This window comes from Taudactylus pleione, unplaced genomic scaffold, assembly GCF_031769625.1.
Source record: "Taudactylus pleione unplaced genomic scaffold, aTauple2 ptg000484l, whole genome shotgun sequence".
Taxonomy (NCBI): Eukaryota; Metazoa; Chordata; class Amphibia; order Anura; family Myobatrachidae; genus Taudactylus; species Taudactylus pleione.
The window spans coordinates 4,893,833-4,921,721 of NW_028284886.1; the positions used below are offsets into that span (position 1 = coordinate 4,893,833).

General features: G+C 42.8%; 1 protein-coding gene across 1 annotated transcript in view; it reads left to right on the plus strand.

Annotated features, from left to right (window-relative positions):
* Positions 1 to 1,841: 1,841 nt before the first annotated feature.
* Positions 1,842 to 27,889, plus strand: part of CDH13 (cadherin 13) — an 870,720-nt gene continuing 844,672 nt past the window's right edge. Inside the window, exon 1 of the mRNA XM_088449431.1 lies at positions 1,842 to 2,032. Within this exon, the coding sequence (XP_088305557.1) occupies positions 1,946 to 2,032 (87 nt within the window). The 5' untranslated portion in view covers positions 1,842 to 1,945. The remainder of the gene's footprint in view (positions 2,033 to 27,889) is intronic.

A 27,889-nucleotide genomic window follows, 5' to 3' on the forward strand; every position in this document is an offset into this window, starting at 1 on the left:
CTCTTCGCTCTTAGTGATACACTATAACACTGCTTCCAGCTCTTTCCTCTTAGTGATACACTACAACACTGCCTCCAGCTCTTCGCTCTTAGTGATACACTATAACACTGCCTCCAGCTCTTCGCTCTTAGAGGATACACTATAACACTGCCTCCAGCTCTTCCCTCTTAGTGATACACTATAACACTGCCTCCAGCTCTTCGCTCTTAGTGATACACTATAACACTGCCTCCAGCTCTTCCCTCTTAGTGATACACTATAACACTGCCTCCAGCTGTTCCCTCTTAGTGATACACTATAACACTGCCTCTAGCTCTTCCCTCTTAGTGATACACTATAACACTGCCTCCAGCTCTTCGCTCTTAGTGAGACACTATAACACTGCCTCCAACTCTTCGCTCTTAGTGATACACTATAACACTGCCTCCAGCTCTTCGCTCTTAGTGATACACTATAACACTGCCTCCAGCTCTTCCCTCTTAGTGATACACTATAACACTACCTCCTGCTCTTCCCTTTTAGTCATACACTATAACACTGCCTCCAGCTCTTCCCTCTTAGTGATACACTTTAACACTGCCTCCAGCTGTTCGCTCTTAGTGATACACTATAACACTGCCTCCAGCTCCTCCCTCTTAGTGATACACTATAACACTGCATCCAGTGTTACATTTATCACTTTCGCATTATAAATGCAGATTGAGATAAATATGCCCTAAAGGAGAAGACAACTGCATTATGTTCTAAAGTTAACCCTTTCCTACATAGATGTAATACATTAATTTCTGCATGACATAAGTGATAATTCGCTTGCTAAATTAACCCCAGTGCACCAACCTGCTTTTTACTACGTTTTTATGGGCATATGTATCAAAGCTTGATGTGAGATAAAATTGTGAGATATATATGACCAACCAATCAGCTTCTATCTTACATGTTGCAGGCTGTGTTTAATAAATGATTGTTTGGAGCTGATTGGTTGGTGATATATATTTCACAATTTTATCTCACATCAAGCTTTGATACATACGCCCCTATATATCCTTGTATAACAGATGTTTATAGAAATTAACTCAACTAAAGATCATCTAGTATCTAAATATTGCAGGGAAGCTAGATTCCACTGGACCAAACTGATCCTCATTTACAAAGTTTCCAAACCTTGGCAGGATCTAGGGATCCTGTCCATCAATTTCTCTATTCAGTACAATTGTATTTTCCCACCAGCTCCCTGAGCTGCCACCAATACAGTGAGTAATACCCAGAATATGAGCTCCTTGCCAGGGTGTTAATGAGGAGACAGTTATCTGCCCACAGCCAGAGATTGCTTCTCCTCACCCAGATTGTTGTACAGTGACTGCAGCCTAATGTCTGATGGGTTTTACATGCAAAACTAAAATACCAAGAAAAAAAAAAACATCGGGGTCCAAAATAATTCTGTGCAGAATCCAGGATTTCCCTGCACTGAGATGAATCATTCTGCAATATACACAAATTGCAAACAGCCAGCTACACTGTATCTCTTATTGACATCCTCAGAAGCTCTTCTATTAACACTTAAATAACGAGTGCATGATTTGTGATTGCTCAGGAGCTGCAATGTAGAAGCTGTATTAGAGATACAAAAAATAAAATATATACAATAACAATTGCACAGTCCTTGTATTAATGATGAAGACAGAAAGCAGGAGAGATTATAAGAGTCGTGCAATAGAGAGGAGGTGATTTGCCATAGGCGGTTACCCAATATCAGCTTTACAAAGTGGGGATACGACGTGTGATGAAATGCACCTTGTAAAGCCATTGGCTCTGGTCACCAGGCTCCATCCAATGCTTTACTGATGATGCTGCTGATCTATTTGGGAAGTTGGCTGGCTCTCTCAACGCGAAGCTTCTTCTCAAAGGCTGATCCACAGTGGAAATATGCACAGTGCAGCCTCAGTGCATGAATGAAAGAGCCCTCTCTAGTCCCTTCCAGCCTGGCAACATGGATCCCAAATCTCAGCTCACCCTGTCCCTGCTGCTGTCCCAGGTAAGAGGCAAATCTATTCTCCCATCTGCTGATTTCTAAACTGGATTATTTGTAGCCGGTATACAGTATAATCCTCACTGCTGTCTGTGTCTGTTAGGTGAGACTGGACCCTTTGGCAGATATTCTGTTTGGGGGTGAGTTGCTGTAGGATCTAAAGTGGGGGTGCTGGCTTCTTGGTCCTGCCTCACCCCACCCTCCTGGCTGCCCCCCCCCCCCCCAAGGTCTCATAGCTGCATCTCTGAATCCTGTACCCCCTCCCTAAAGCCACTGTTCTCTAGGATTCATTGCGGTCTGGCTTGGATCATGATGGAAACCTGGGTGCATGGAAGATTACAGGGGTCTGGGGTGGAGGTGGGGGATTTGGGGCATCTTTCATGGATTTCCCTGTTATCAGACTGATTTCTGGATTGTTGTGTTGGTGCCTGTGGATTGTAAGGGCAGACTGTTCATATAGAAGTTTGTACTGGAGACAACACCATCATCCTGCCCCACAGGACCCCTGGATTAGCTGTGCATTATTATTTATTTATTTTATTTTTTTTCATTGCAAATGGTTTATGTGTTGTGCAAAAAGTAGCAGGTTGCATAGAATGTTAGTGGGTCTGTCTGTGTCACAATGTTTCACCCTTATTGCAGCACTGAGCAGAGACCCTTCTAGATCTAGCACAAACAACTGTGTCTCTCCCAAAGGCATGTGGGCACTGCTGCTGTTGCTGCTGTCAGTCAGACCTGGATCTATTCCTTTCTCCCACCATCCACAGCTCCAACCTCTTCCTAATCCCCCTGGATAGAAAAAAAATACACTTGTCATAGGAGCTTTTGTGCTGAATACCACTTAACACAAAGAGCTGTTTGTTTATATGGAAGGGGGGATCATTATCACTGCACCCGCCCCCCTCTTCCTATATCACCCCTAAAGCTTTATGGAGACATATTGCTAAGCAACTCTCTTGTAGACCAGCTGCGGCACTTGCAATCAGACTACTTTGCATTTGGTGACTTGCCTATGAAGTCTCTATCACCTTGGGCAGATATATCTGTATAACCTAGATGGCTCTTTGAAGCATGGTCTTTGGATGATGTTGCATTGTGCAAAGTTTGGGGGTGCATTTAATAAACCATGTGTGTGTAGACTTGCAGTGTTCTACTCAGATTAAGGCTACTGTATGTCTCTGCGTGGACCTAAGCCCATTCTGTTGCCATGTCTCTTAAGGTTGGCAGATGCAGTAATCTTACTGTGGTAGTGAAGGGTTAAATCTCATACAGTAAGTGCAGCTAAGGCTGAAGGCAGCAGGAAAAAATAAGGAAAGATTTGCAGATCAGTGGAATATGAAGGAGACAGGTAACTGAGATTATTATTTAATGCTGTGAAACCCAAGCAGCTGAGCATCATTTAAAGGAACTGCAACTAGATCATGTAGCAGCTGAAGCCTTTAGGTTCCCTAAGAGCTCAATGCAAAATTCAGAGTTCCAGCTGAGAGAATAGCCTGTCAGAAAATATAGAACAAGTTTCCAGATTCTGTCTATAAACCTGACAACAATCACTGAGCTCCCTACAGAGTGGAACAAGGTAATTTTGCAGTTAAGTGGATTCTCCAGTCCTGTCTGGCAATGAAAGGGTGATGTAGAATCACTCAGATAACACGTAGGTGGATATCACACAAAATAAAATGGGAGTTGGGAGAGATATTTAGTTTCAAACAACTTTCCAACAATGGCTAAATCAGTTGGGGAATACTTAAGTCATAATAATAAGGTATGTGGTTCATAGAGAGGGATTCAAATTCATATAGAGTAGGCGAGTGTTATGGAGGAAAATGCAGGGGTTTATGGTATGCAATATAACTGCACTAGGAGCTCCAGCTGGCTGCAGGTAGTGATTTCTTTTAGTGCTCCATATTTCAAACTTTTTTTTTTTCTATTGCTTTCAATAAATTGGTTACAAATATATATCCTGAATGGCTTGTGTTGTAGAGCAGATGAGGCTACAAGTGCCCTTGACCGTTAATGTACTTTGTTTCATTATGCTGTTGTTTGTTTAAAAAGGGTTAAAGATAGACAATGCTTGTTTAGAGACCCGTATACAATACCTGTTGCTGCCAGCCCCACCTAGTTAATGCTGTCCTGTGACAAAGCACATTGTGATTTTATTTGATCCCAGTAAGTTTTTCAGGTACCCTGATGACTGTTTGAGATCCACGCAGAAATATTTGATTTAGGCAACAATTACATTGCTAGACTGCAGCACGCCATCTCTCCTGTGGGCACAGGTTTACTGCTGGCAAATGTCATTTGGATTAAAGTTTCTATGAAAAGACAAATTCTGTTACCAGGTTATTATAATTGTATCTAATGGTCAATGTGAGTGAATCAGTACCCTAAAATGATTTCTGATAGAATAGATGGAGACATTTATTGCTAAATAGAAATTTGTGACCCCATGTAACTTACAGTATAAGGTGGCAGTGTGCCAGTAGCCTTTAAAGAGCAAAGATCAAACCATGCCAATTTAATATATATATATATATATATATATATATATATATATATATATATAGTTTAATTTTCATTAAACTAATTTAAACATAAAAAAAGTCTTTATGGATTTTTCCCTTTTTCCTTTTTTCTCTCTACTTTTATAATATTATAAACTGCACCTTGACCTCCTGGCAGCCTGCGTGGCATTGGGTGTAATTGTTGTAGCCCTGGTGTGTTCTGTGAAGTGGCACTGCTCATCCTGTTATAACCGCGGTGTATTACATGCTGTGAGTACCATATATTGACTGGAAAGGATGTTAATTACTATACCAGAAATCTCTGTCACTTCTAAACTAGCTATAATGTGTGGGCAGGGTACATAGGTGCTGTTCCATTTGGGAATTACTGTTCTCTAGCAAGGTCAGGCCTAGGTTCTCCCTGAAATTGGGCTGTTCCTCAAGGCAGAGGCTTCCTTGAACTAATGCTCTGTGGATACTTTATAGGTAGCCGTTCCCCAATACTTGCCTGAGATATTATAAACCCTGATGTGTAAATGAATTGGGTCGGATATGGAACAGAAGAAACACAGGTGTTCTGGTTATCTGATAGTCTCCTGTGTATAACTATATACAGTATATGTCCTGGCATCATGCATTAGGCAATCTCTAGTCCGAGAGGCATCCAAAAATGCCCTGTAACCACTGGTTGGCAGTCTGTTTAATGGTGCGTACACACGGTCAGACTTCTGGTCCATCAGATAACGATCGTTGTCTGGTTGTCCTGCATGTGCTGGATGTTCGATATCGAACATCCAGCACATGCACCAACCCCCCACCAACTATAACGACCCGCGATTAACGCGGTCACTATAGTAACCAGGCCAACCTCGTCAATATCGACCAGGTTGGTCTGCGTGCACGGGCGATGGTCGATATCGACCATCCATGCCCTTAGGCTCTATGCAGGGCACTTGCAGCTTATTCAACTAGCCCAGTGTTATATTCTATGTAGCACATGAGTCAAATACTTAATACTTTACAATGAAGACCTTTTTGGATATTGGTTTCTTTATATCAGATAAGTGTAAAGTGAACTTTCCATGTGTTAATACTAGTATCAGATATTATACAAGGTCACATTTCGGCATATTCCCCCACCAATTGATGATTTTATAACCGTCGCACGGCCTGAGTTTGGTTATATGTCAGTGAGGGTCAGTCTGTCATTAATACCCCTTTTACACCGGAGCTAAAACCCGGGTTTTGCCGGGTTAACCCGGGTAGCTCCTTGGTGTAAAAGGAGAGAGGGTTGGATCGCCGGGTCGAGTGACCCGACAATCCAACCCAGGTAACTTGCAGAGTTTAAAACGGGAGTAACCCGTGAAACCCTGCAGTGTAAACGGCGCACTCCGGGTCTTGATGACCTGCAGTGCGCCACAAGCCGTCCGATTGGTCCGGCTTCAGTGGGGCTTGGAGATAACGTCATCTCCAAGCGTCCACTTCAACACCGAAAAAGCCGGGTCTATGCAGACCCGACTCCGGTGTGAACGGCGCCGACTCGGGAATGTCCTGGGTCGGCACTGGCTAATTCCGGGTCTGATCCGGATTGGAACCCTGTTCCAACTCCGAGTCAGTTAGGTGTAAAAGGGGTATAACTGCGATAGTTGGGCCAGGGTGACAAATGAGGCTCCTAACATCTTACAGTTCCCTAAAAATCAGCTTAAATAACATGGACCTTAGAAACTGCATCCCCGAATAGGTTATATAATGTGCAGGGATGTTTGAATCTGATCACGCACCTTACGCACGTGCATTTATGTCCACAGGAACTGTAAAAGGCAATATCCACTCCATAGATCATTAGGAAGTATATAAAGTGATAAGCATGATGCACTAAAAATCACTTACCTGACTTTAACTGTTCATTAGCTACAGATACACTTCCATTATAATAACAGCTGTGTTATCCGCTTTATGTTGCTTCTGGTTGCCAGGGGAAACCTTAGATGGAAATCTTGAATTTAGTTGGTGCCCTGTCCACAGCATCAAACATTGATTGACAGCATCAGCGATCTTGCTGGTGACAGTAGCTAATGTGCAGTCACAGCCTGGAAGGTGATGTGTTTTAGTATAGTTTGTGAGTTACACTATATAGATAATTTATTCATATTAAAGTGAAATTGAGTTAATTCACTGAAGCCAGATTAATTAGGTTAAAAATAATAATGTAGGAGGAAAATATTGAACCAGACGAATGTCCCCCCATGGTGATATTGATGATACGAGTTAGTACGTCCGCTGAAGTAGTAGCGTATCGCCGCCTAGGCGTCCATGTCCGATTGTGGCGATGCTAATAATTCCACCTGTTCTCTTGGGTGGAGGTCTACAAAACATGCACTGTTGTGGCCTAAGGACGGGTTTACGAATCAAATCAAAGGTATAAAATAGGAAAAATGTTACACCGGGCCCTGTAGCATTGTGGGAAAGCATGATTCCCTTGTGTATAACACCTTTCACCTAGAGTAGACTAATGTGTGTGTTCTGTCTCTGTCAGTAATGAACACCGAACAACAGGAATCGACAGCATTACAGGAAGCTCAGGTTACTAGGCCCAGGGTCTGAAAACCACATTAATGTACCTTGGAATATGATGATACCTTAAGCCCATGAGAAATATATATGCTTTTTACTAATGTATTCACACTCTTGCCGATAGAAAGTTTGAGGATTGGCCTTTATCTTGTTTCCTGTAAGGGATGATCATGTTACTATTGCACATTTTGCCTTAGGTTTCCACTGGTTAAAACCAAAGGCTATTTTTGCTATAAATGTCCGCTTGTATAAATGTTCTGACCATCTGAAGGGTAAATGTGGTTTCCAGTGGGCCTTACATATCCGTGTGATGTTACTGGCTTCTGATGGATCCATCTCTCTAATCTTCAGAATATTGGTTCACTGTGTGAAGTGCTGTATCTCTCAGTGATGGCCATAAAATGGCTGCCTCCATCTATCTTTCAGTGATGGTACTACATCATAGTGAACTGATGGGCTTGCCTCATCAATATTGGTGCAGCCAACAAAATGGCTGCCTCCACTGTACCTCTCAGAGATGGTACTACATCCTAGTAAATTGATGGGTTCTAGATCAGTCTCCTCAACATTGTTCAGCCCATAAAATGGCTCCACTGTGTGAATTTACTTTTTTCCTTCGCCTTGTCACCAGTTTCTAGTGAACTGAACGACTTCATTTTCATGAATATTGGTCCAGCCCTAAAAATGGCCGCCTCCGCTGTGTGCAGACCATTAATGGTCATTCATCTTGTGCAATGTTTTAGTCTTGTAAGATAATTGGTGTTACCACTTTGGCTAATTGCACAACACAATATTCTGATAGATTATTTTGCCTTTACTTAAAAACATGAGCTTCACTTTCCGCCCATCAGTTCTCTTTTCGTTAAAGTGATAACGTCATCCTTTGCAATCTAGATAATTACTGGTGAGGTGAGAGGTTCTTGGACAACCCTTATTTTTTTTTTCTCACTGAGGTAGCAGGCTGCTGGTCAATTAAAACTTGGCAGTGTTTGAACTGATCTAAGGCTATCTGCCATTGTAGAGTAATTCGTGTTCTGGCAACAAGCGAGCTGACTGTCCATACACTTTCACAGATAATTTAGCACCTATTTATCTGACGTCTTTTGGAAATAATTGTCACACTGGTCTCTAATCTGCCAGCGGTCTACAGTACACTTTTGACTGAACTATGACCAACTATGTCTGACAAGGACAATTAACTCTGCAGTGATGGCACTGTTAAACACGGGAAGACTGGGATGAGGGACAACGGTACAAATGCCCATTGGGGCACTCTTGCATTTAAACTTGAGAACCAACAGTAGGAAAATGTCAGCTATACACAAATCCAAATGAGTAGTGTATAATCTCTGATTATAACATTCGTGCAGGATGCCCATCATAAAACTGATTTTACCCCTTCCCATTGGGAGAGATTAGTCACGGTTAGGGCTATCCTGCAGCAGGACACAACTATTTCATCATGGCTACCTATCTATATATTATTTCCACTAATGACCAGTTAATGTATACATGTACCTACTACCTAGTGTAGTACACTGGCCATTTATCTCTCCTCATATTCCCTGGGGGAAAAAAGTTGTGTTCTGGACAATATTCTCTATTGCAATGTTAATTGGGGTTTGTCAGGAACCTAACAAACGAGGAACTTTGTGCAAACAGTTGTAAGTGGTGCAAATACATTTACTATTTTTCATGCAAGGTAAATACAGGCCGATTTTGCATGTTGCCCACAAATGTTGAACAGTTATGAGACTGAAGGTTCTGAAGTAAATATGAAGGAAGATAAACCACAAAGTGTTTTCTGTGCATTGCCTCTTCAACATACTGATGGAAACCCCTTTTAAGATTCTTCATCTAGGTCAGGGGTAGCCAACCCTGATCTTCGAGAGTTACCAACAGTGCATGTTTTCCTGGTCTCCTCACAGAGTCACAAGTTAAATAATTAGTTCCACCTGAGGATCTTTTCAAATGAGTAACGACTACACCTGAGCACCAGCTAGGTGGTCTGGAAAACGTGAACTGTTAGTAGCTCTTGAGGACCGATTTTGGCTACCTCTTATCTAGATAGTGGGTTCTGGTCGGCCTATTGTACCCTCCCTCCCACCCTGTTGTTTGTGTGTGGTGGTAAAGAACGGTATGTGTATTGTTATGGCTTACTTTAGATTTAGTGGGTGCGCTCTCCTGCTTACAATGGTCCTGGATGGGAAATTACTACACCACCAGGTCGGGTGGGTCCTGTTATTTGGAGAATGGGACACCAATGTTTGCTTGGTGTGGTTGAGCGTTCGTCATGTCTGTTCTTTAAATGCCGCCGACCGTTTATCTCCACAATCTAAGTCATCAATTGGTCAATAAAATTTGACATTTATTTTTAAAACGCCAGCCCTGTTGTCTGTGTTGTCATTTCATTAGTATATGGTATCTGGTTTATTTAGTGATGCGGGTAACATTGGGTAAATGCACAGGGTACACCGTAAGTGAGTTTATCATTTTTACACTACATTTTAGATTTCGGTTTGGACATATCCCTCTCAAATCTAACTCTCGCTGCACATGTTACATCCACCGCACCTACAGCGCAGGATGGTTTTACCAAGGTGCATCGTTACTTCATTTTTTGTTTTTTTCTTAAATCCAAACTCTAAATCAGACCCAAAATGAATTTGATCCATTAATAAAATGATACAGGGGTCGTCTATTTACTAAGCAGTGTTAGCAGACACAGTGAAAAGTGATAAGAAAGTGATAAGGTGCCAGCCAATCAACTCCCAACTGTCATCTCACAGGCTATGTTTGAAAAAATGACAGTTGGGAGCTGATTGGCTGGCACCTTATCACAGGCTTATCACTTTTCACTCTGTCTCATAACACTGCTTAGTAAATAGACCCCACAGTAACTTAATAAGTCATCTGCTTCAGCCTAAAACCATTGGTGAAAGACAGTTGCTGTACATCATGAATTTTAGCTGAATCCTTTACACAACACATTGTACCAAACCTATTCCATGCTTGCTGCTGTATAATCTGTATTTAGGAGTTTTTTTACATATCCAATGTGCCTACTGAATTTCAGCGCTGCCTGTCAATACATTTGCCTGGAATACATTTCATCAAACTCCCACAAAAAAAAGCTTTAATAACGTTCAGTGACTCTATTTGTCCTGTGAAAAAAAAGGATTATAATAAATTATACAATTTCCTCATTTGAATATTTCGAAAAAAAATCACTTGTCCCCTTCAGCAGAAAAAGCAGAGAGCCTCACATTTCAAGGGGGAGATATCCTTCTATTATTTAATATTACTTGTATAGTAAAATACAATCTGCATCTGTTGTAAAATTAATCCAGCCTATTACATATTCTCGCGTTCCACTTTTTTTTTTTTTAATGGATCCGCTGACTTAGCACAGACGAGAGGCAGCCATTTTGTGGGCTACAACATGGCTGCCTGTCTCCATTACCTGTAGGAAATGGGTCCTGTTTAAAAGACTTTCAATCAGTGAGGATTTTGCAACAACGTTTACATAATACGCTGCCATTATGTTTCTTTGGTGCATAGCTTTCATACTCTGACCTGGGACACCGAGAATGGGTTGAAGCCGGGCTACCACTTTCACACTTAAGGGAACGACCCGGTTATTTCCGGATCATCACCCTTCACACCGGACCTGGGTCTTGCAGTGACTCGGATCTTCCGCCATTCAGTAGGGGCTTGTAGATGATCTAATCTCCAAGCGCCTCTGTCCCCGGCCAATCAGTTTTTTAGGCATGACCTGGATCATTAAGACCTGGGTCGTACCTTTTACACTTGAGCCTGGTCGTTGACCCTAGTTGCAAGACCCTGGAAAAAACCCTGCTAGCGAGCAGGGTCGCGGACCCGGGACTGAGTGTCAACCCAGGTCTCGCCTTTCAGACTTACACGTTTTCGTTCAAAAACTCGGGTTTTAGGCTTAAGACTGAAAGGGGTATTATTGATGCTGGCAGGAAACCGTGGCAATCTGTGTAAATAATAGAGGAAAGAGATTCAGAAGGTATTCTAGACGTGTAAAGAGAAAGATGGCACCTTTTACTAAGAGCACATTTTAGATGTAATTACTGTACTAAAATGAAAAAGGCCTATTTTTAACAGCTAAAAAATAAAATACTTATTTAATTTTGAAAAGGTATCAACGTGAGCAATTGGAAAAAGGACGCCGAAGACACTGCCATTCAAATATTTATGTCGGAAACAGAATTTGGCCTTCCGCTGCATAATGATGTAAAATATGTAATGTCATTTAGTAAATAATGCATATCCTTTTTAAATAATGTATTACTTTCCCCTACAGAGTGAAATGCAATTTTAGCACCCTGACCCTAAAGTGAAACCGGCCCCTACCTCAATGTTATTTTTATGTTAACAAATCCAGTTCCCTTTGAAACAAGAACCAGGGAACATTGAAGCTACAGAACCGTCTGCAAATTAAAAGGTGGAATGCACGTACCAAGTACCAACCAACCAAATGCGTGCATTTGTTCTTTACATGGAAAAAAATATACCCTCAGTATATGGCATTTTTGTGCAATACCAGTTTCCTTGTGCACACATGTTCCTAAATGTCTCCCGCAGGGTTTCATTTGGGATGTAGTTGGCATTCTGACAGGATGCCGATGGTACATATATTGACATCAATATCCCGACTCTAAGGGGTAAATTTACTAAGATGGGAGTTGTATTAAGAAGTGATGTTGCCCATAGCAACCAAACAAATTCCAGGTATTATCTTCTAGAACAGTGGTTCTCAAACTCTGTCCTCAGGACCCCACACAGGTAAAGTATTGCAGGTCACCTAGCTGGTGTACAGGTGTATTCATTACTCACTGACACATTTTAAAAGATCCACAGGTGGAGATAATGTCTCACTTGTGATTCTGTGAGGAGACCTGGAAAACATGCACTGTTTGGGGTCCTGAGGACCGAGTTTGAGAACCTGTGTTCTAGAAGGTGCTAGATAAATGAGAAGTAGAATCTGATTGGTTGCTATGGGCAACATCACTTCTTAATACAACTCCCATCTTAGTAAATTTACCCCTAAGATTACTGACAGATTGCAGAGGTAAGTATTAGTTAGGGGATGGGTAAAAGTTAGGCTGTGGGATGGGAGGGTTAGGGTTGGGCTGCGGGATAGGAAGGTTTGGGTTAGGTTGCGGGAATGGTGGGTTAGGGTGAGGCTGCGGGATGGGAAGGTTAGGGTTAAGGGGGGTAAAGGGAGGGTTAGGCTGTGGGAAGGGACGGTTAGGCTGTGGAAGGGGTGGGTTAGGTTTAGGGGGAGGGTTAAGGTAAGGGGTATAATACTTAGCGAAATGTTTTGGCATGCCGTACACACCCTTTCATTCATCAATGTTTTAGTACAAGGTCTTGGGTTAAGCTCTCTTGAAGGAGGGCTTAAGATCCGAACTTGCGAAAAGAACGGGGTCAAAACCAAACCGCTCGTCTCTAATGTTAAATGCTCCCAAAATGAATTGACACCAATTGTGCTATTCCTAGTAGATTAGTGTGCTATGTAGTCTGCTATTCCTAGTAGATTAGTGTGCTACTGTAGTCTGCTATTCCTAGTAGATTAGTGTGCTACTGTAGTCTAGTGTGCTACTGTAGTCTGCTATTCCTAGTAGATAAGTGCACTACTGCTGCTATTCCTAGTAGATTAGTGTGCTACTGTAGTCTGCTATTCCTAGTAGATTGGTGTGCTATGTAGTCTGCTATTCCTAGTAGATTGGTGTGCTATGTAGTCTGCTATTCCTAGTAGATTAGTGTGCTACTGTAGTCTGCTATTCCTAGTAGATTAGTGTGCTACTGTAGTCTAGTGTGCTACTGTAGTCTGCTATTCCTAGTAGATTGGTGTGCTATGTAGTCTGCTATTCCTAGTAGATTGGTGTGCTATGTAGTCTGCTATTCCTAGTAGATTGGTGTGCTATGTAGTCTGCTATTCCTAGTAGATTAGTGTGCTACTGTAGTCTGCTATTCCTAGTAGATTAGTGTGCTACTGTAGTCTAGTGTGCTACTGTAGTCTGCTATTCCTAGTAGATTAGTGTGCTACTGTAGTCTAGTGTGCTACTGTAGTCTGCTATTCCTAGTAGATAAGTGCACTACTGCTGCTATTCCTAGTAGATTAGTGTGCTACTGTAGTCTGCTATTCCTAGTAGATTAGTGTGCTATGCAGTCTGCTATTCCTAGTAGATTAGTGTGCTACTGTAGTCTGCTATTCCTAGTAGATTAGTGTGCTACTGTAGTCTGCTATTCCTAGTAGATTAGTGTGCTACTGTAGTCTAGTGTGCTACTGTAGTCTGCTATTCCTAGTAGATAAGTGCACTACTGCTGCTATTCCTAGTAGATTAGTGTGCTACTGTAGTCTGCTATTCCTAGTAGATTGGTGTGCTACTGTAGTCTGCTATTCCTAGTAGATTGGTGTGCTATGTAGTCTGCTATTCCTAGTAGATTGGTGTGCTATGTAGTCTGCTATTCCTAGTAGATTGGTGTGCTATGTAGTCTGCTATTCCTAGTAGATTAGTGTAATACTGTAGTCTGCTATTCCTAGTAGATTAGTGTAATACTGTAGTCTGCTATTTGCAGGTATGGCATCAGAAGAGACTTGCAGTAGGAGGGTGCTGCCACTTCTTGCCATCCCCAGGTCTTAGAGCCTGAATCCGAGATGTACGCTACTCCGATATTTACGCAGTTGAGCGATTATCAATCGACTGCGCATGTGTCCCATGTGTACGCACCAAGGTACCTCTGCGATGCCGCTCGCAGAGGGGGTTTCTTTGCAAAGTGGTTGACAGTGGAGGACTGTTTTGGGGAGGTGACTGGGAGTGTAGCCAAAAAATGCAGGTGTGTCCCGGATGTTTTCGGGGTCTGTCGTAGCCTGTGTCTGCAATCCAGTACTCCGATGGCTCAGTTCAGGCGTCCATTTTGCGTGACCTTAGCGCTCATCAGATGGATGATTATCAACTGGTCTGGGATGGCGACTGCAAATTTATATGCCCTTGCTTGGATCTGCAAAGCCGCCAGTAGGTGTCTCCAGGGACGTATTTATAATGGGTGCGGGCCACACGAGCCCCTGGGTCCAGGGGGCCCACACTGCACACCCTGCACCCATATTTTTTATACTTCCCTCTCCGGAGTCCCATATCAGCGCTATCAGCGCTGGGAAAATGGCTGCTGCGCCACTTTCCTGGTGACCTGCGCATGCGCAGTAGACTCTGGGCACAGACTAGTGCCCAGAGTTTACTGCGGCGCTGTGCTCAGTGCGCTGCCGGCCACCAAAGAGAGAGAGGAGGGGGGCCCAGTCGGCTACAGCTGCTTGGGCCCTTAGGACTGTGACGGACATGACAGTGAAGGCGGCTATATATAATATATGTGCAATACTTTTCCTAAACCATTACGGATTTTTGAAGGAAGCAAGAAAATCACAGACCTTCCCATTCCCGTATACTTTGACAACAATTCTCCATAATATGTAACCAAATTGAGATTAACCCCTGAAGAACACTCTTGGAGACGAAACGCGTAGAGTAACTGTTCACTGGACCCACTCTGAGAATATGAAATTGTGGATATTGACTCAACCAAAAGGGTGAACTGTACATGCTCAGATGTGGGATTCTTTTATGTATCATTCATTATTTGTAAATTGTACTTATTAAGCTAACTAAGTGCAAGTGTTTTATAAAATAAATACCATTTTTTATTCTTCTTCAAAGTCTGCATTTCCCAGATAGGCGCAAGATAAAAGTTTTTTTAGGAGTCGACACAGTGTGTGTGTGTGTGTGTGTGTGTGTGTGTATATGTGTTTGCATTTGTAAATAAATCCACTTTTGTCAATATACTTGTGTGTATTATATGCATAGACACGTGTTTTATACATACTTGCCGGCAATCTGACTGCTCCTTCCAGGAGGGAGCAGCCAGATCGGCAGAACAGGGAGCGTGGCCGGCAAAACGGGGCATGGCCGGACGGGCTGAGGCCGTTTTGCGGGTGTGACAGGGAGCGGGGCCTCGCGATCTTGTCATTTTGGCCCCGCCCGGCTGTGGGGGTTTAACAGGTATTGGCGGGGGACGGGGGATCGGCGGGAGGCTTGCCTGCCTTTCCGGGGGAGCGGGAGCTGCACCCGTTTATCGGGAGGCTCCCACCCGAATCGGGAGGGTAGGCAACCCTGGTGTTATATAACAGGTTTATTGTCATGTCATGTCATGTAAAGAAGACAATGGAATTTTCACTTTTTCATTGTTTAGAAAACAACACCAAATAAATTATGGTAGATTTTAATTCCAGTGAAATCCTTTTATTGCTGCACATTGACCAAGTCTTTCCTACAGTAATTCCCACCCAGCGTCCTTTCCCAGAACTTGTCCCCTGTGACCATACATAGCACACCCATCTCCCCCCGGGGCCATGTAGAAGATACTGTATGGGGTGCTATATAGATACTGATGCACTATTGTATCCCTGCATAGTTTAGCATCAATAGCCCTCGTGTGTCCTCTCTCTACACGTCATCTTCTCCCTCTGCCCTTTCATGGGTCTAAAGCACTTTCACAATCCACAAGATCCAAGATGCCTCTGCTAGGAACAAAGCCTGTGAGTGTTTCTCCTTGTGTCGGCCTTTGACTTCCAACTTCCTAATATCAGATATGCAGCAGGTTGCGCAGTAGAAAATGCAGGAGGCAAAGCCTAGGGCTAAGTTTCTCGGAGAACCGACCCTTTCTTCTTTGTAGCCTTCCTGCATTGCAATAAGCACAGACTCTGATCTGGAATATCTGATTTTTTTTTTTTTTTAACGACCCTCTGATGTCTGAGAGATGGAAATAGGAAACCTCTATATCAAACGGGCTTATTCGTCGCTTTAATTCCTGACAGCGTTGAAAAGGTTCACTATTATTATTTTATTTATAAATGGAACTTGTCGTCCAGCTCTCTTTTACCAAGCGGTCTATTTATTCATCATTGATTACTATTGTAGTATTTCGCCAGTACTGGGTGAAATCTACAGCTTTATAGACTGACATTTTAGCAGAAATCCTTTCAGATATTTACCAAGCCTCCAGAAGAGGGCCCCATGTACAACTGTAAAACAAAATATATATATTATACACGGCATCAGTGCTAAAGCCTTGGATTAAATCAGTCGGCTTCGGATGTATAAAAAAAAAAAAAATGGAAATTAGAAAATGGAAAATAAAAGGTACGGAGCTGCATTTTTCTTCATGTTCCAATTCGTTAAGGGCGATCATTTTTAAAGCGTGTTGCAGTTTGGTTGTTTCACGTTGGCAAAATGTAAAGTTAATGATATCGCTGGCTCTGCTGGTCAGCAGTCTGTGGTTTGAAATATCTGTGCCAGCCCGTCTTTCTGTACATGGGGAAGTGATGGATGAGAGAGTAATGCAGGTAACTATTTCCTCTGCCGTGCAGGAATGTATGCCCTGGGATTGTTGCAGAGTTGAACGCACATTGTCTATAGATGCTCCTGAATTTAGTGCAGAATTGTGCACATCTCCGCAGAGCATTCACCCCCTCTCTGTGACACTCGCCATCGTCATCTGGGCAGTGGCGTAAGTTCATCCCAGATATTCGGAGGCAAGTTACAATTTGGTGCCCCCCCCCCCCATCACAGCCACTGACACTGTAATGTAGCAATTCGCATGCAGACAGGCTATAGATAGACGAAGGCAGCAGCTGATGGTCTGACATGGAGCTCTCCACTAGTGTATGGTGGCTTCTCAGGTGCCGGGAAGGGGTGCCATATATTGGGCGGCCATGACGGTACACTCAAGGTACATAGTTACAGCCCTAAGTGGGGTGAATATGTTGTGGAGAATGGAGGAGGTGCCCCTTCAGAACTGGAGCCCAGCGGCAGGCGCCTCCATTGTCTCCCATAGTTCTGCTCCTGCATCTGAGTGCTCTTGGACCAGGCTATACGTGTGCAGTTGACACTAATGTGTGTGGATGGGACGGTAGGACAATGGCCAAAAAGTGGGACAGTTGGGTGGTATGCAATACTGCAGCCGGCCTCCTTTGCAAGCCAAGCTCAGTTACTTAATTCAAGCTATGTGTATGGCTCCTTTGCTAATGTTGCATGAAGGTACAATATTTACATTTTAAACCATAGTAAAAATCTTAGATATGAATGTGTATTGATCCTTTTTTTTTTTTTTTTTTGTCTTTTAATTTGTACAATATTTAGTATTTATTATGCAACTCTACTATTACCTGCTCTGTAGAATAAGTTTTGAGAGTGCAAGAATATAGTATATACAGATGTATGTGTGAAATGTATGTATAGGTGCGTATCCACTACACGAGAGTGGAACGACTGTACGATTACAACATCGTAATAATGCAATCGTTCTTCATCCTGTGCAGTGAATAATGGGCTTGATTCAGACCCGCTCACTAGATGCGTTCACACGCATGTCATGGTGTGTATGCAGACGACCACCAGCTTGTCTTAAGACGCCCACTTGTGCACCTCCTCTCCAGGATTTGTATGCAACCATCGGTACATCGAGGACTATCGGAAGCGAACGCAGTGCTTGTGGTTGTCTATACCCTACTGCGAGCACTTCAGTATGAAATACAACCAGGTGATGTGTACTATGACGCTGCATGTTAATTATTCATGCCTCTGAAACGGCGTTGAGACGCTTAGGCACGCCTGCGTTCACACCACCACTCCCCCGTTTTTAGTGGCCAGCTCCTGCCATCACCCACAAACGGCTTCTCATGTCACTCAATGTACTGGGCAGTCTATGCGCAGCGAGCGTACGCTTCCCGATCGCTCGCACTGGTTCGCGCATTGCGATGCATGTGCACAATCTGGCCCTATGTGCCCACACTAAACAATGTCGTTCAGTGCAGGGAACCTATCTCATCCCCGAACATGCACAACCTACAGTATCGTTATCGGTAGGTTGGGCTGCATATTCAGGCGATGATTGATGTGGAAAACGACCAGCGGGAGCGCGCATCTCTGAACAATTAATGAGCCATTGAATGATAATGTCATAATCGTTCTATCGCTCATTTTAATCGTCTAGTGGATACGCACCTTATGTGTATATATAATTTATACTCCCAGTACTGTTATGGTATTAAGATAAATGTGTTTTCTTCTCATGGCAATACAGGAGGTTCATAAAATGTGAGTTTATTTTAATCAGGACAATTACGATCGTAACTATTATTATACAACGTGGGTCCTGGCATCTAGGGGGGCAAAGTTTTGGCATGCAGGGGGAATGGCCACATTACATCATGAGTATGTAGATCCTGTGCTACTGGAGGGATGTGACTACAACAATTTGGGACCATGGCTATCCTGACAGGCCAAGGTCTTCAATACTTTTTGCACTTCTATCCCCCCCTCAGGTATCTTTAGTCTTCATTCTAGCACCCTGCACCTGTCACAACCATTGCAGTTCATCTTTCCTGCCTGGGGGTGTCACTCTCTGCTCTGGTGCTTCTAGCACACCATGGTCTGTATATCAGAAGTATTTTTGCACCCGCTGAGTGTGCTAGAAGCACCAGAGCAGAGAGTGACACCCCCAGGCAGGAAGGATGAACTGCACAGTTTGTGACAGGTGCAGGGTGCTAGAATGAACACTATCAATCAAATTGACTGAGGCACTAATTAAGTCACCTGTGATCAAGCATGGATATCCTTAAAACCTGGACTGTTAGGGTGCCTCGAGGACCATGTTTAGACACCTCTGCTATATCGGATCAATATTTCCTACCGTTTAGCAATAGACTTATTTTTGTTATGTTAAAAAAAGAAAAGAAAAGTAGAACGGGACAAGAATGCGGCCTATCAATTCACTAGGAACCAATGATGACCTTGAGACATGAGGCATTCTGTGCCTCATTTGTACAAATTGGCTGCCTCCACTGCGTGCAGGTGACAGGTACACTTTAAGAGAAAAATCTCCCAGTGCTGGTGTTTTACTGTAAAGCTGTAGGAAGTCTTTCACCTCGACTGGAAGATAAACAGACAGCTGTGTGCAATCAAACTGAGTATTTATGTTAACATAGATTTCAGTTGCAATTCCTTTAAATGGCCAAACTTGGCATCTCTTGACAAAACTTGTACACAAGCTGTTCATGCCTCCCACAATTCCCCTGTTTTTTCGTGCTACAATTTTATTTACAAACCATCAACTTTTTTTTTTTTTCTGTGATGGGAAATGTTTTATGAGACTTTTTTTTTTTTTTATGTTATTTATATATATTATGCAATGAAGCCTGGAATGTGTTAACCATTCCATCTCCTCGTGTTTCTGCATGAAGTTAGCCATCTCCTGCATAGATATTAATTAATAATCATATTTGCTGCTCACTCACAAATTTGGGTAAGACTTTAGGCATTACGGAAGATTAGACACGGCCTTCCAGATCCCGCCTAGTTCCCCAGTGAAGTGGGTGGTCCGGGAGCTGGAACTATGTGATTCACGTTGACCCATGTCATGACTGCCCCGCCCCTCACTGTACAGTATAATGCACATCACCGCACCTCCCTCCTGGACGGCCACTCACAGGATTCTCCCAAAACCTACATGGTAAAAGAGGACAAGTAATTATGATCTGATGGCTATTAATATCCATGAGCCCCGCCCATGTACTGGCAGGTTCATGTGACCCTGAGAATCTCCCTGCACCATCATCAGAATGAAGGAAGTGCGACACTTGTCAGAGGGACTGCTTCCTGATTGGATGTGAATGATCACATGATTAGTGGTGCAGTGCATGCGTGTTAATGGCTGTATTTTCCCATAGTTTTTTACTGGGTTTAGTTTCTATGTTCAAATTTTTAAAGATTTATCCCTGGAAATGTTTTTTACAGTATTGACTAACTCCACAGTAACATTTCCTCTTTTTTTTTTTTTTTTTTTCTGTATGTTAGATGCAATTTCCACTATTACTACTTTATTCTTTGGGATTTTTACACATTGTGCATCCAGAAAGTATTCACAACTCTTCACTTTTTCCACATTTTGTTATGTTACACATACATAATTATTCACAGCCTTTGCTCAATACTTTGTTGATGAACCTTTGGCAGCAATTACAGCCTCAAGTCTTTTTGAATATGATGCCACAAGCTTGGCAAGGCCTATCTTAGGGCCGTTTCGCCTATTCCTCTTTGCAGCACCTCTCAAGCTCCATCAGGTTGGATGGGCAGCGTCGGTGCACAGCCATTTTCAGATCTCTCCAGAGATGTTCAATCGGATTCAAGTCTGGGCCACTCAAGGACATTCACAGAGCTGCCCTGAAGCCACTCCTTTGATATCTTGGCTATGTGCTTAGGGTCGTTGTCCTGCTGAAAGATGAACAGTCGCCCCAGTCTGAGGTCAAGAGCGCTCTGGAGCAGGTTTTCATACAGGATGTCTCTGTACATTGCTGCATTCATCTTTCCCTCTATCCTGACCAGTCTCCCAGTTCCTGCTGCTGAAAAACATCCCCACAGCATGATGCTGCCACCACCATGCTTCACTGTAGGGTTGGTATTGGCCTGGTGATGAGCGGTGTCTGGTTTCCTCCAAACATAACGCATGGCATTCACGCCAAAAAGTTCTTCTTTTTTTTTTTCTTTTTTTTTTTTCATGGTCTGAGAGTCCTTCAGGTTTATTTTGGCAAACTCCAGGCGGGCTGCCATGTGCATTCTACTAAGGAGTGGCTTAAGTCTGGCCACTCTACCATACAGGCCTGATTGGTGGATTGCTGCAGAGATGGTTGTCCTTCTGGAAGGTTCTCCTCTCTCCACAGAGAAATGCTGTAGTGCTGACAGAGTGACCATCGGATTCTTGGTCACCTCCCTGACTAGGGCCCTTCTCCCCCATTCGCTCAGTTTAGACGGCCGGCCAACTCTAGGAAGAGTCCTGGTGGTTCTGAACTTCTTCCATTTACGGATGATGGAGCTCATTGGGACCTTCAAAGATATTTTTCTGTACCCTTCCCCAGATTTGTGCCTCGAGACAATCCTGTCTCGGAGGTCTACAGACAATTCCTTGGACTTCATGCTTGGTTTGTGTTCTGACATGCACTGTCAAGTGTGGGACCTTCTATAGACAGGTTTATGCCTTTCAAAATAATGTCCTGTCAACTGAATTTACCACAAGTGGACTCCAATTAAGCTGTAGGAACATCTCAAGGATGATCAGTGGAAACAGGATGCACCTGAGCTCAATTTTGAGCTTCATGGCAAAGGCCGTGAATACTTCTGTACATGTGATTTCTTAGTGTTTTTTTTTTTTTATTAATTAAATTTGCAAAAATCTCAAAAAAACTTTTTACATGTTGTCATTATGGGGTATTGTGTGTAGAATTTTGAGGACAAAAATGAATTTATTCCATTTTGGAATACGGCTGTAACATAAAATGTGGAAAAAGTGAAGCGTTGTGAATACTTTCTGGATAACTAATTATTTGTAGGGCAGAATTTAATCAGATAAACAGATATTCAGTAAACGTGAAATGATGGGTATTGTTGCTACAATACACAGAAGGATGCCAGAGGGACTTATGGATCATAGACCCGGAAGGCCCTCCATCGCAAAGGGGCGCTGTTACCGACAGAGCACTCCTTTTGCGGTGATCGTCATGCATCCCGCCTATGCGTATTACTATTAATTCTCTAGGCATAGGGGCTCCGTTGTAACCCAAGTTCCAAGTGACAATATATTGTACCTTTTATGTTTCAGCAGTTTGTTTAAATCCCCAGAGTAGAACAGACGGAATCGGTTGTATCCTTATCAAATTATTAACGATTAATTATAATTTATTATTAAATTAATAAATAGAATGGGAAGGAAGTCTCGTTAAAATAAAAACTATAATTACCCGGTCTGCGTTATTGTTATGTACATGTTGACAAACTGATTCCAGGGATTAATATTTCAGACGAGGAAGCCAAATATATATTATTATTTTTTTTTTATTTTTATTTTTTAATGGGTTAGTGTCATCATTATCTCTCTGTAACTGGCGTCTGCTGTGAACTTTCGCTCTCGGTGTAATCACCTCCCGTGGAATGTAATTGCCTTTATTATATACGTTTTACGCTCACCAATTTGCCCGTAACCTGAATCAACATTTGCTAAATTGCGGATCTCGGAGGAAGTTCAAATGCCTGACCTTATAGTAAATGGAAAAAAGTGTTGTGTGTTCCAGCTTCATTATTACATTTTATTTTATGCCTCAAATTCCCGATTTCCATCATTCTCTGGGTTGCCCAAGGCTTTCTACAACAAAGTGCATCTAAGTTTTGCTGTATCAGTGAATGTAATGGACAAAAGTAAAGGAGGTTCCACTATCATATGACTGCAATGTTTCCAAGACCTCCTGCAACTTTCACTATTCTTATACTTGGTATTACCTTTCTGTGCTTTTCAGCCATGTTGTTGTTATCGGGAGCTGTTTTTAATTTTTGTTGTCCTAGTATATGGAACATGTGAGCGTTCACAAGCCAGTTATCACTGTCAACCTGGTGTGGTTAATATCTGCTGTATAAGAAGCCACACCCAGGAAAAAAGGAAGCGTGACACGTCATTGGTTGTGCTTTTTAGTGATGTATTTATATCATGAGATAGAGCTGTGTATTTGTGTTGATCAAGGACAAAGCTGCCCTCTGGATGCGATTGCACATTTTTTTGGTGGGACGTGACCACATTTGGGGGTTGCCAAGCTCTCCAGGAGCTGATAGGCAGCCCCCAGCCTCTTTCGGCAGTGTCACTGACACCCGCATGCGTGCGTCATCAATCACCGCTGCTCGGTGACACCAAAAAGAACTGAGCAGCTCTGCTATTTTGGTGTCACCCCACCGGACGGTGTCAACCGGTCCGCACCTCCCTAGTGACGCAACTGTATAAAGCAACAAAGTTACTAGAAAAGTCTCGCCATTGTATTGTCCATTTTGAGAGACCTCGCCAAACAGAGATTATACAAAAATATCATTATACATGTACAAATATACAGTTCTTGTGCTGTTTTAAATAAAATTTTTTTGGGGGGGGGTTGTTTTTGTTTTTTTAGCTTGAATTAACTTTAAGGATCTAAATTTAAATAAATCCTGGATCCTCGTCAATATATGTTCCAACTATAAAATGTCTCTGTGTATTGGACAAATGTGCATCGGCATAAGCTGTATACTATTTTTCCGCCAACTAGGATGCATATGAAATAGGGGTGAGCGGGGTCGGATTTCTGAAATCCGAACCCCCCCGAGCCCCCCCGATCCGAGTCCAATCCGAATCAGGCTCGACTTTTCCCGCCTGACTCGGATCTGAAATCGAGGCAAAACGTCATCATCCCGCCTTCCGAGTCTCGCAGGTTTTGGATCCTATATAAAGTACCCGCGTCGGCGCCATTTTCTCACTCGGCTGTGGACAGTGAAGAGGGAGGGTGGGAGTTAGGGCTGTGTAGTGTAGTGTAGTGTAGTGCTGCTGTTGTCCACTACTTCAAAGTCCATAGGGGCTGGCTGTGTTGTGCTGTGCTGCTGTTGTTAATAGGGGCTGTGTCCACTACTTCAAAGTCCATAGGGGCTGGCTGGACTGTGTTGTGCAGTCAGTTCTCCATAGGGGCTGTGTCCACTCCAAAGTCCTGTGCAGTGTCCCAGTCCTAAAGGGGTGCTGTAGTGTTGTCCAGGGGGTGCTCTGTCCATCAGGGGTGCTCCCCCCAAGTGCTAAAAAAATTATATATTTTCTGTGTTTGTGAATTGTGTGCACAGTAGCCGCACGTGCATCAACAAAGTAGTGCCAAGCGTGCGCCTGTGTCATAAGTAAAGGGCCGGCTGGCTAGACCGTTAAAGGGTGCTGTAACCCCCAAAGTACACTCCAAACCAAAAAAATATATATTTTCTGTGTTTGTGACTTGTGTGCACTGTGGCTGCACGTGCATCAACAAAGGAGCAGCGCCAAGCGTGCGCCTGTGTCCCATAAGTAAAGAGCTGGCTGGCTCATTTCTTAAAGGGTGGTGTAACCCACAAAGTGCACTACTCTCCAGCAAAAATAAAAAAATATTTTCTGTTTGTGTGCGCTTTAGCCGCACGTATATATATCAATATAACATAAATGGAGGACCAAACTTTCTCCGATAAAAATAAAATAGGGAAAGATCAAGAACCACTTCCTCCTAGTGCTGTTGCTGCTGCTGGGAGTTGTTCATCATCCCAGAGAGGAAGTAGGAACATCACTACTTTTACTAAACAATTGACCCTCCAACAGTCCCTAGCGATGAGGATGAAGTACGACAGCAGTCATCCTGAAGCAAAACGTATAACTGAGGCCTTGACTGCTATGTTGGTGTTAGACGTGCGTCCGGTATCCGACATTAGTGCAGTGGGATTTAGACAATTGATGGAGGTAGTGTGTCCTCGGTTCCAAATCCCGTCTAGATTCCACCTGCATCCTCAAAGCAGCAGCGACAAGCGTGCGTCTGTCTGTTAAAGGGTGGTGACACCCTCAAAGTGTGCTACACAAACAATTAAAATATTGTTCTTTTTTTTCTGTCTTTGTGAATTGTGTGGGCTGTAGCCGCACCTGCATCCTTAAAGCAGCAGCGACAAGCGTGCGTCTGTCTGTTAAAGGGTGGTGCAACTCTCAAAGTGCTCCAAAAAATAAAAAACTATTTTTTTAATGTGTTTGTGACTTGTGTGCGATGTAGCCGCACTTGCATCCTCAAAGCAGCAGCGACAAGCGTGCGTCTGTCTGTTAAAGGGTGGTGACACCCTCAAAGTGTGCTACACAAACAATAAAAATATTCTTCTTTTTTGTCTTTGTGAATTGTGTGGGCTGTAGCCCCACCTGCATCCTTAAAGCAGCAGCGACAAGCGTGCGTCTGTCTGTTAAAGGGTGGTGACACCCTCAAAGTGTGCTACACAAACAATAAAAATATTCTTTATTTTTTTCTGTCTTTGTGAATTGTGTGGGCTGTAGCCGCACTTGAATCCTCAAAGCAGCAGCGACAAGCGTGCGTCTGTCTGTTAAAGGATTACATCGGTGACAGCATCCAAGTAGGCATGTCAGACAGTCCGTACCTGTACTGGCAGGAAAAAGAAGCAATTTGGAGGTCCCTGTACAAACTGGCTCTATTTTACCTGAGTTGCCCCCCCTCCAGTGTGTACTCCGAAAGAGTGTTTATTGCAGCCGGGAACCTTGTCAGCGAAAGGCGTAGGAGGTTGCTTCCACAAAATGTGGAGAAGATGATGTTCATAAAATGAATTATCAACTCTTCCAGGGAGACCAGCCTCCAGAACGTACAGAGGGACCTGTGGTTCCAGCAGGGACGAATTAATACTCTGTGAGGATGAGGATGTACACACTGAAGAGGGTGAGGAATCGGTGGATGAGGAGGATGAGGATGACATCTTGCCTCCGTAGAGCCAGTTTGTGAAGGGACAGATAAATTGCCAGCTTGTTTTGTGGGGGCCCAAACGAACCAATCATTTCAGCCACAGTTGTGTGGCAGACCCTGGCGCTGAAATGATTGGTTTGTTAAAGTGTGCATGTCCTGTTTATACAACATAAGGGTGGGTGGGAGGGCCCAAGGACAATTCCATCTTGCACCTCCTTTTTTTTCTTTGCATTATGTACAGTTTGGGGCCTAGTTTTTCAATGCCATCCTGTCTGCCACTGCAGTTTCACGCCTAGATGGGTCACGTGTTTGTGCCGCCCACTCGTGTCGCTTAGCATAGTCATCCAGCTACCTCGGTGCAACCTTTTAGACATAAAAACACTATTGTGAGGTTTGAGGTATTCAGAATAGACTGGAAATGAGTGGAAATTAAGGTTATTGAGGTTAATAATAGCATAGGAGCAGAAAAACCTACAAATTCTGTGATTTTAGCTGTTTTTATGCTTTTTTTCAAAAAAATACAGATCCAAAACACAAAACCCAGAACCCAAAACACGGAAGGGTGGTTTTGGCAAAACCAATCCAGATCCAAAACACGAAGAAAGATCCAGATCCAAAACCAAAACACAAAACACGAAAAGTGGCCGGTGCACACCCCTAATATGAAAGCTCCACATGCCTCTCATTTTTTTTCCACACGCCTCCATATATTTTAGAAGCAAAAAAGTTGGGACTAAAAAGCCCCCCTCTCCATCCAATCAATCCACACTTCACTTGGCACCCTTATCTGATGAACTACACTCAGATTAAGGATGGTCACTGAAGGTTTCACCATCGATGATGGCTTTGGTGCTTTTCATCACTGGCATGAAACCTTCAAGAGATAACCATTGATGGTTTATACCATCTACGAGCATGTCTACTATGGGACAATGTAGACCAATTAGGGATGGAGGTGGGGCTGAGTGGAATGAAAAAGAGGCAGAATTAAACAGCGGGACAATCGGGGAAGAGGCTGAACACCGTGCCCTCTGTGCGGGGAAAAAAAATTGCTGCATCTCTGGTAGCGGAGAACCATCAGACCTCCTACATCGATGACTAAGGCATTGAATATTGTTAGCAGACTATCAACGATTTCTGACCATCAATGGTTGCTGACCATCCATAATTCTGATTGAAAAATACATGTCCCATACTCAGGGTCACTATAGGACACCAGCCGACACAAGGCATTGAGCATATTCACAGGTCCCCATATCGGCTCGCCAATAGATTTAATTTAAAAAAAAAAAAGTACCAGGTTTTATCAAGAATGGAAATGTATTTCTACTGTCTTCATAGGACACCAGGGGCGAATATTAAAGTGATTTTCACCCCCTCAAATTAGGCTCCATTACTAATTAGCTTAATGGTGATTCTGGGGCAAATGCCCCTTTGTCCAATCTGGATAGGTGTGTGATATAACATGTCCATGTTTTAGAATGTTGTCTTTCAAAATCGACATCAGAATGTCTACATAGTCTGAATGTTAACATGTTTACAATATAGATACTGTCGTAATGTCGACATGTTCAAAATGTTGGCAGTCCTATTTTACCCGAACTACAGTCTAACCTTAATAATTTTGACATTTAGAATGTGTTGACATGGGTTGTGTATGGGATGCCGACACTCAGGATGGCAACGGCTACATCCCGACAAGGATTAGTAAATGTGATTTAGCCCTAGAAATATATCGATTTCCATCAATTTTAAATTGATCAAGATCGATTTAAAATCTGCCTTTAGTAAATATACCCCTAAGTGCATGAGGACACATCTGCAGTGACTACATACCCTGGGTAGGCCACGTCACTCTTGGAACGCTCAGGATATAGTGCTAGTATATTGCTTTCGAAAAATTGTGGTTGGTCTTTTGTGGTTGGTAACTTAATTTGGTTACCAACCGCAAAAAAAACAAAAACAAAAAAAAAAACCTGTAATTATGTAGTACCTGTAAAAGTAATAATTATCCATAAAATATGGGCTGTGGTTTTGGGCTTAATTGCGCATAATTAGATTCTATAACTAGTATGTCCCAGAAGACCAGTGTAATTACAGTGATTTTGCAAAAGTTTCACTAAGCGGCACATTAAACCCAAAGCGTAACATCGGGTTCGAGGTGTTACTTCGAATTTTTTTTTTTTTTTTTTCTTCTACGCTTGTTTAATAAAAATATATTATTGCCAGATCCTTTCACGTTCTCTCTCTCTCTCTCTCCACTGGTACACAGGAGCAAGTAATAAATCTGTCAGCTGGGCTATAATGATCAAATGAACTAAATCTAATTATGCACAAACTTTGCAGAAGCAATTGCAGTTTATCTATCATTCTGAAAGTGTCAAGAGCCACATCTACTTTAGT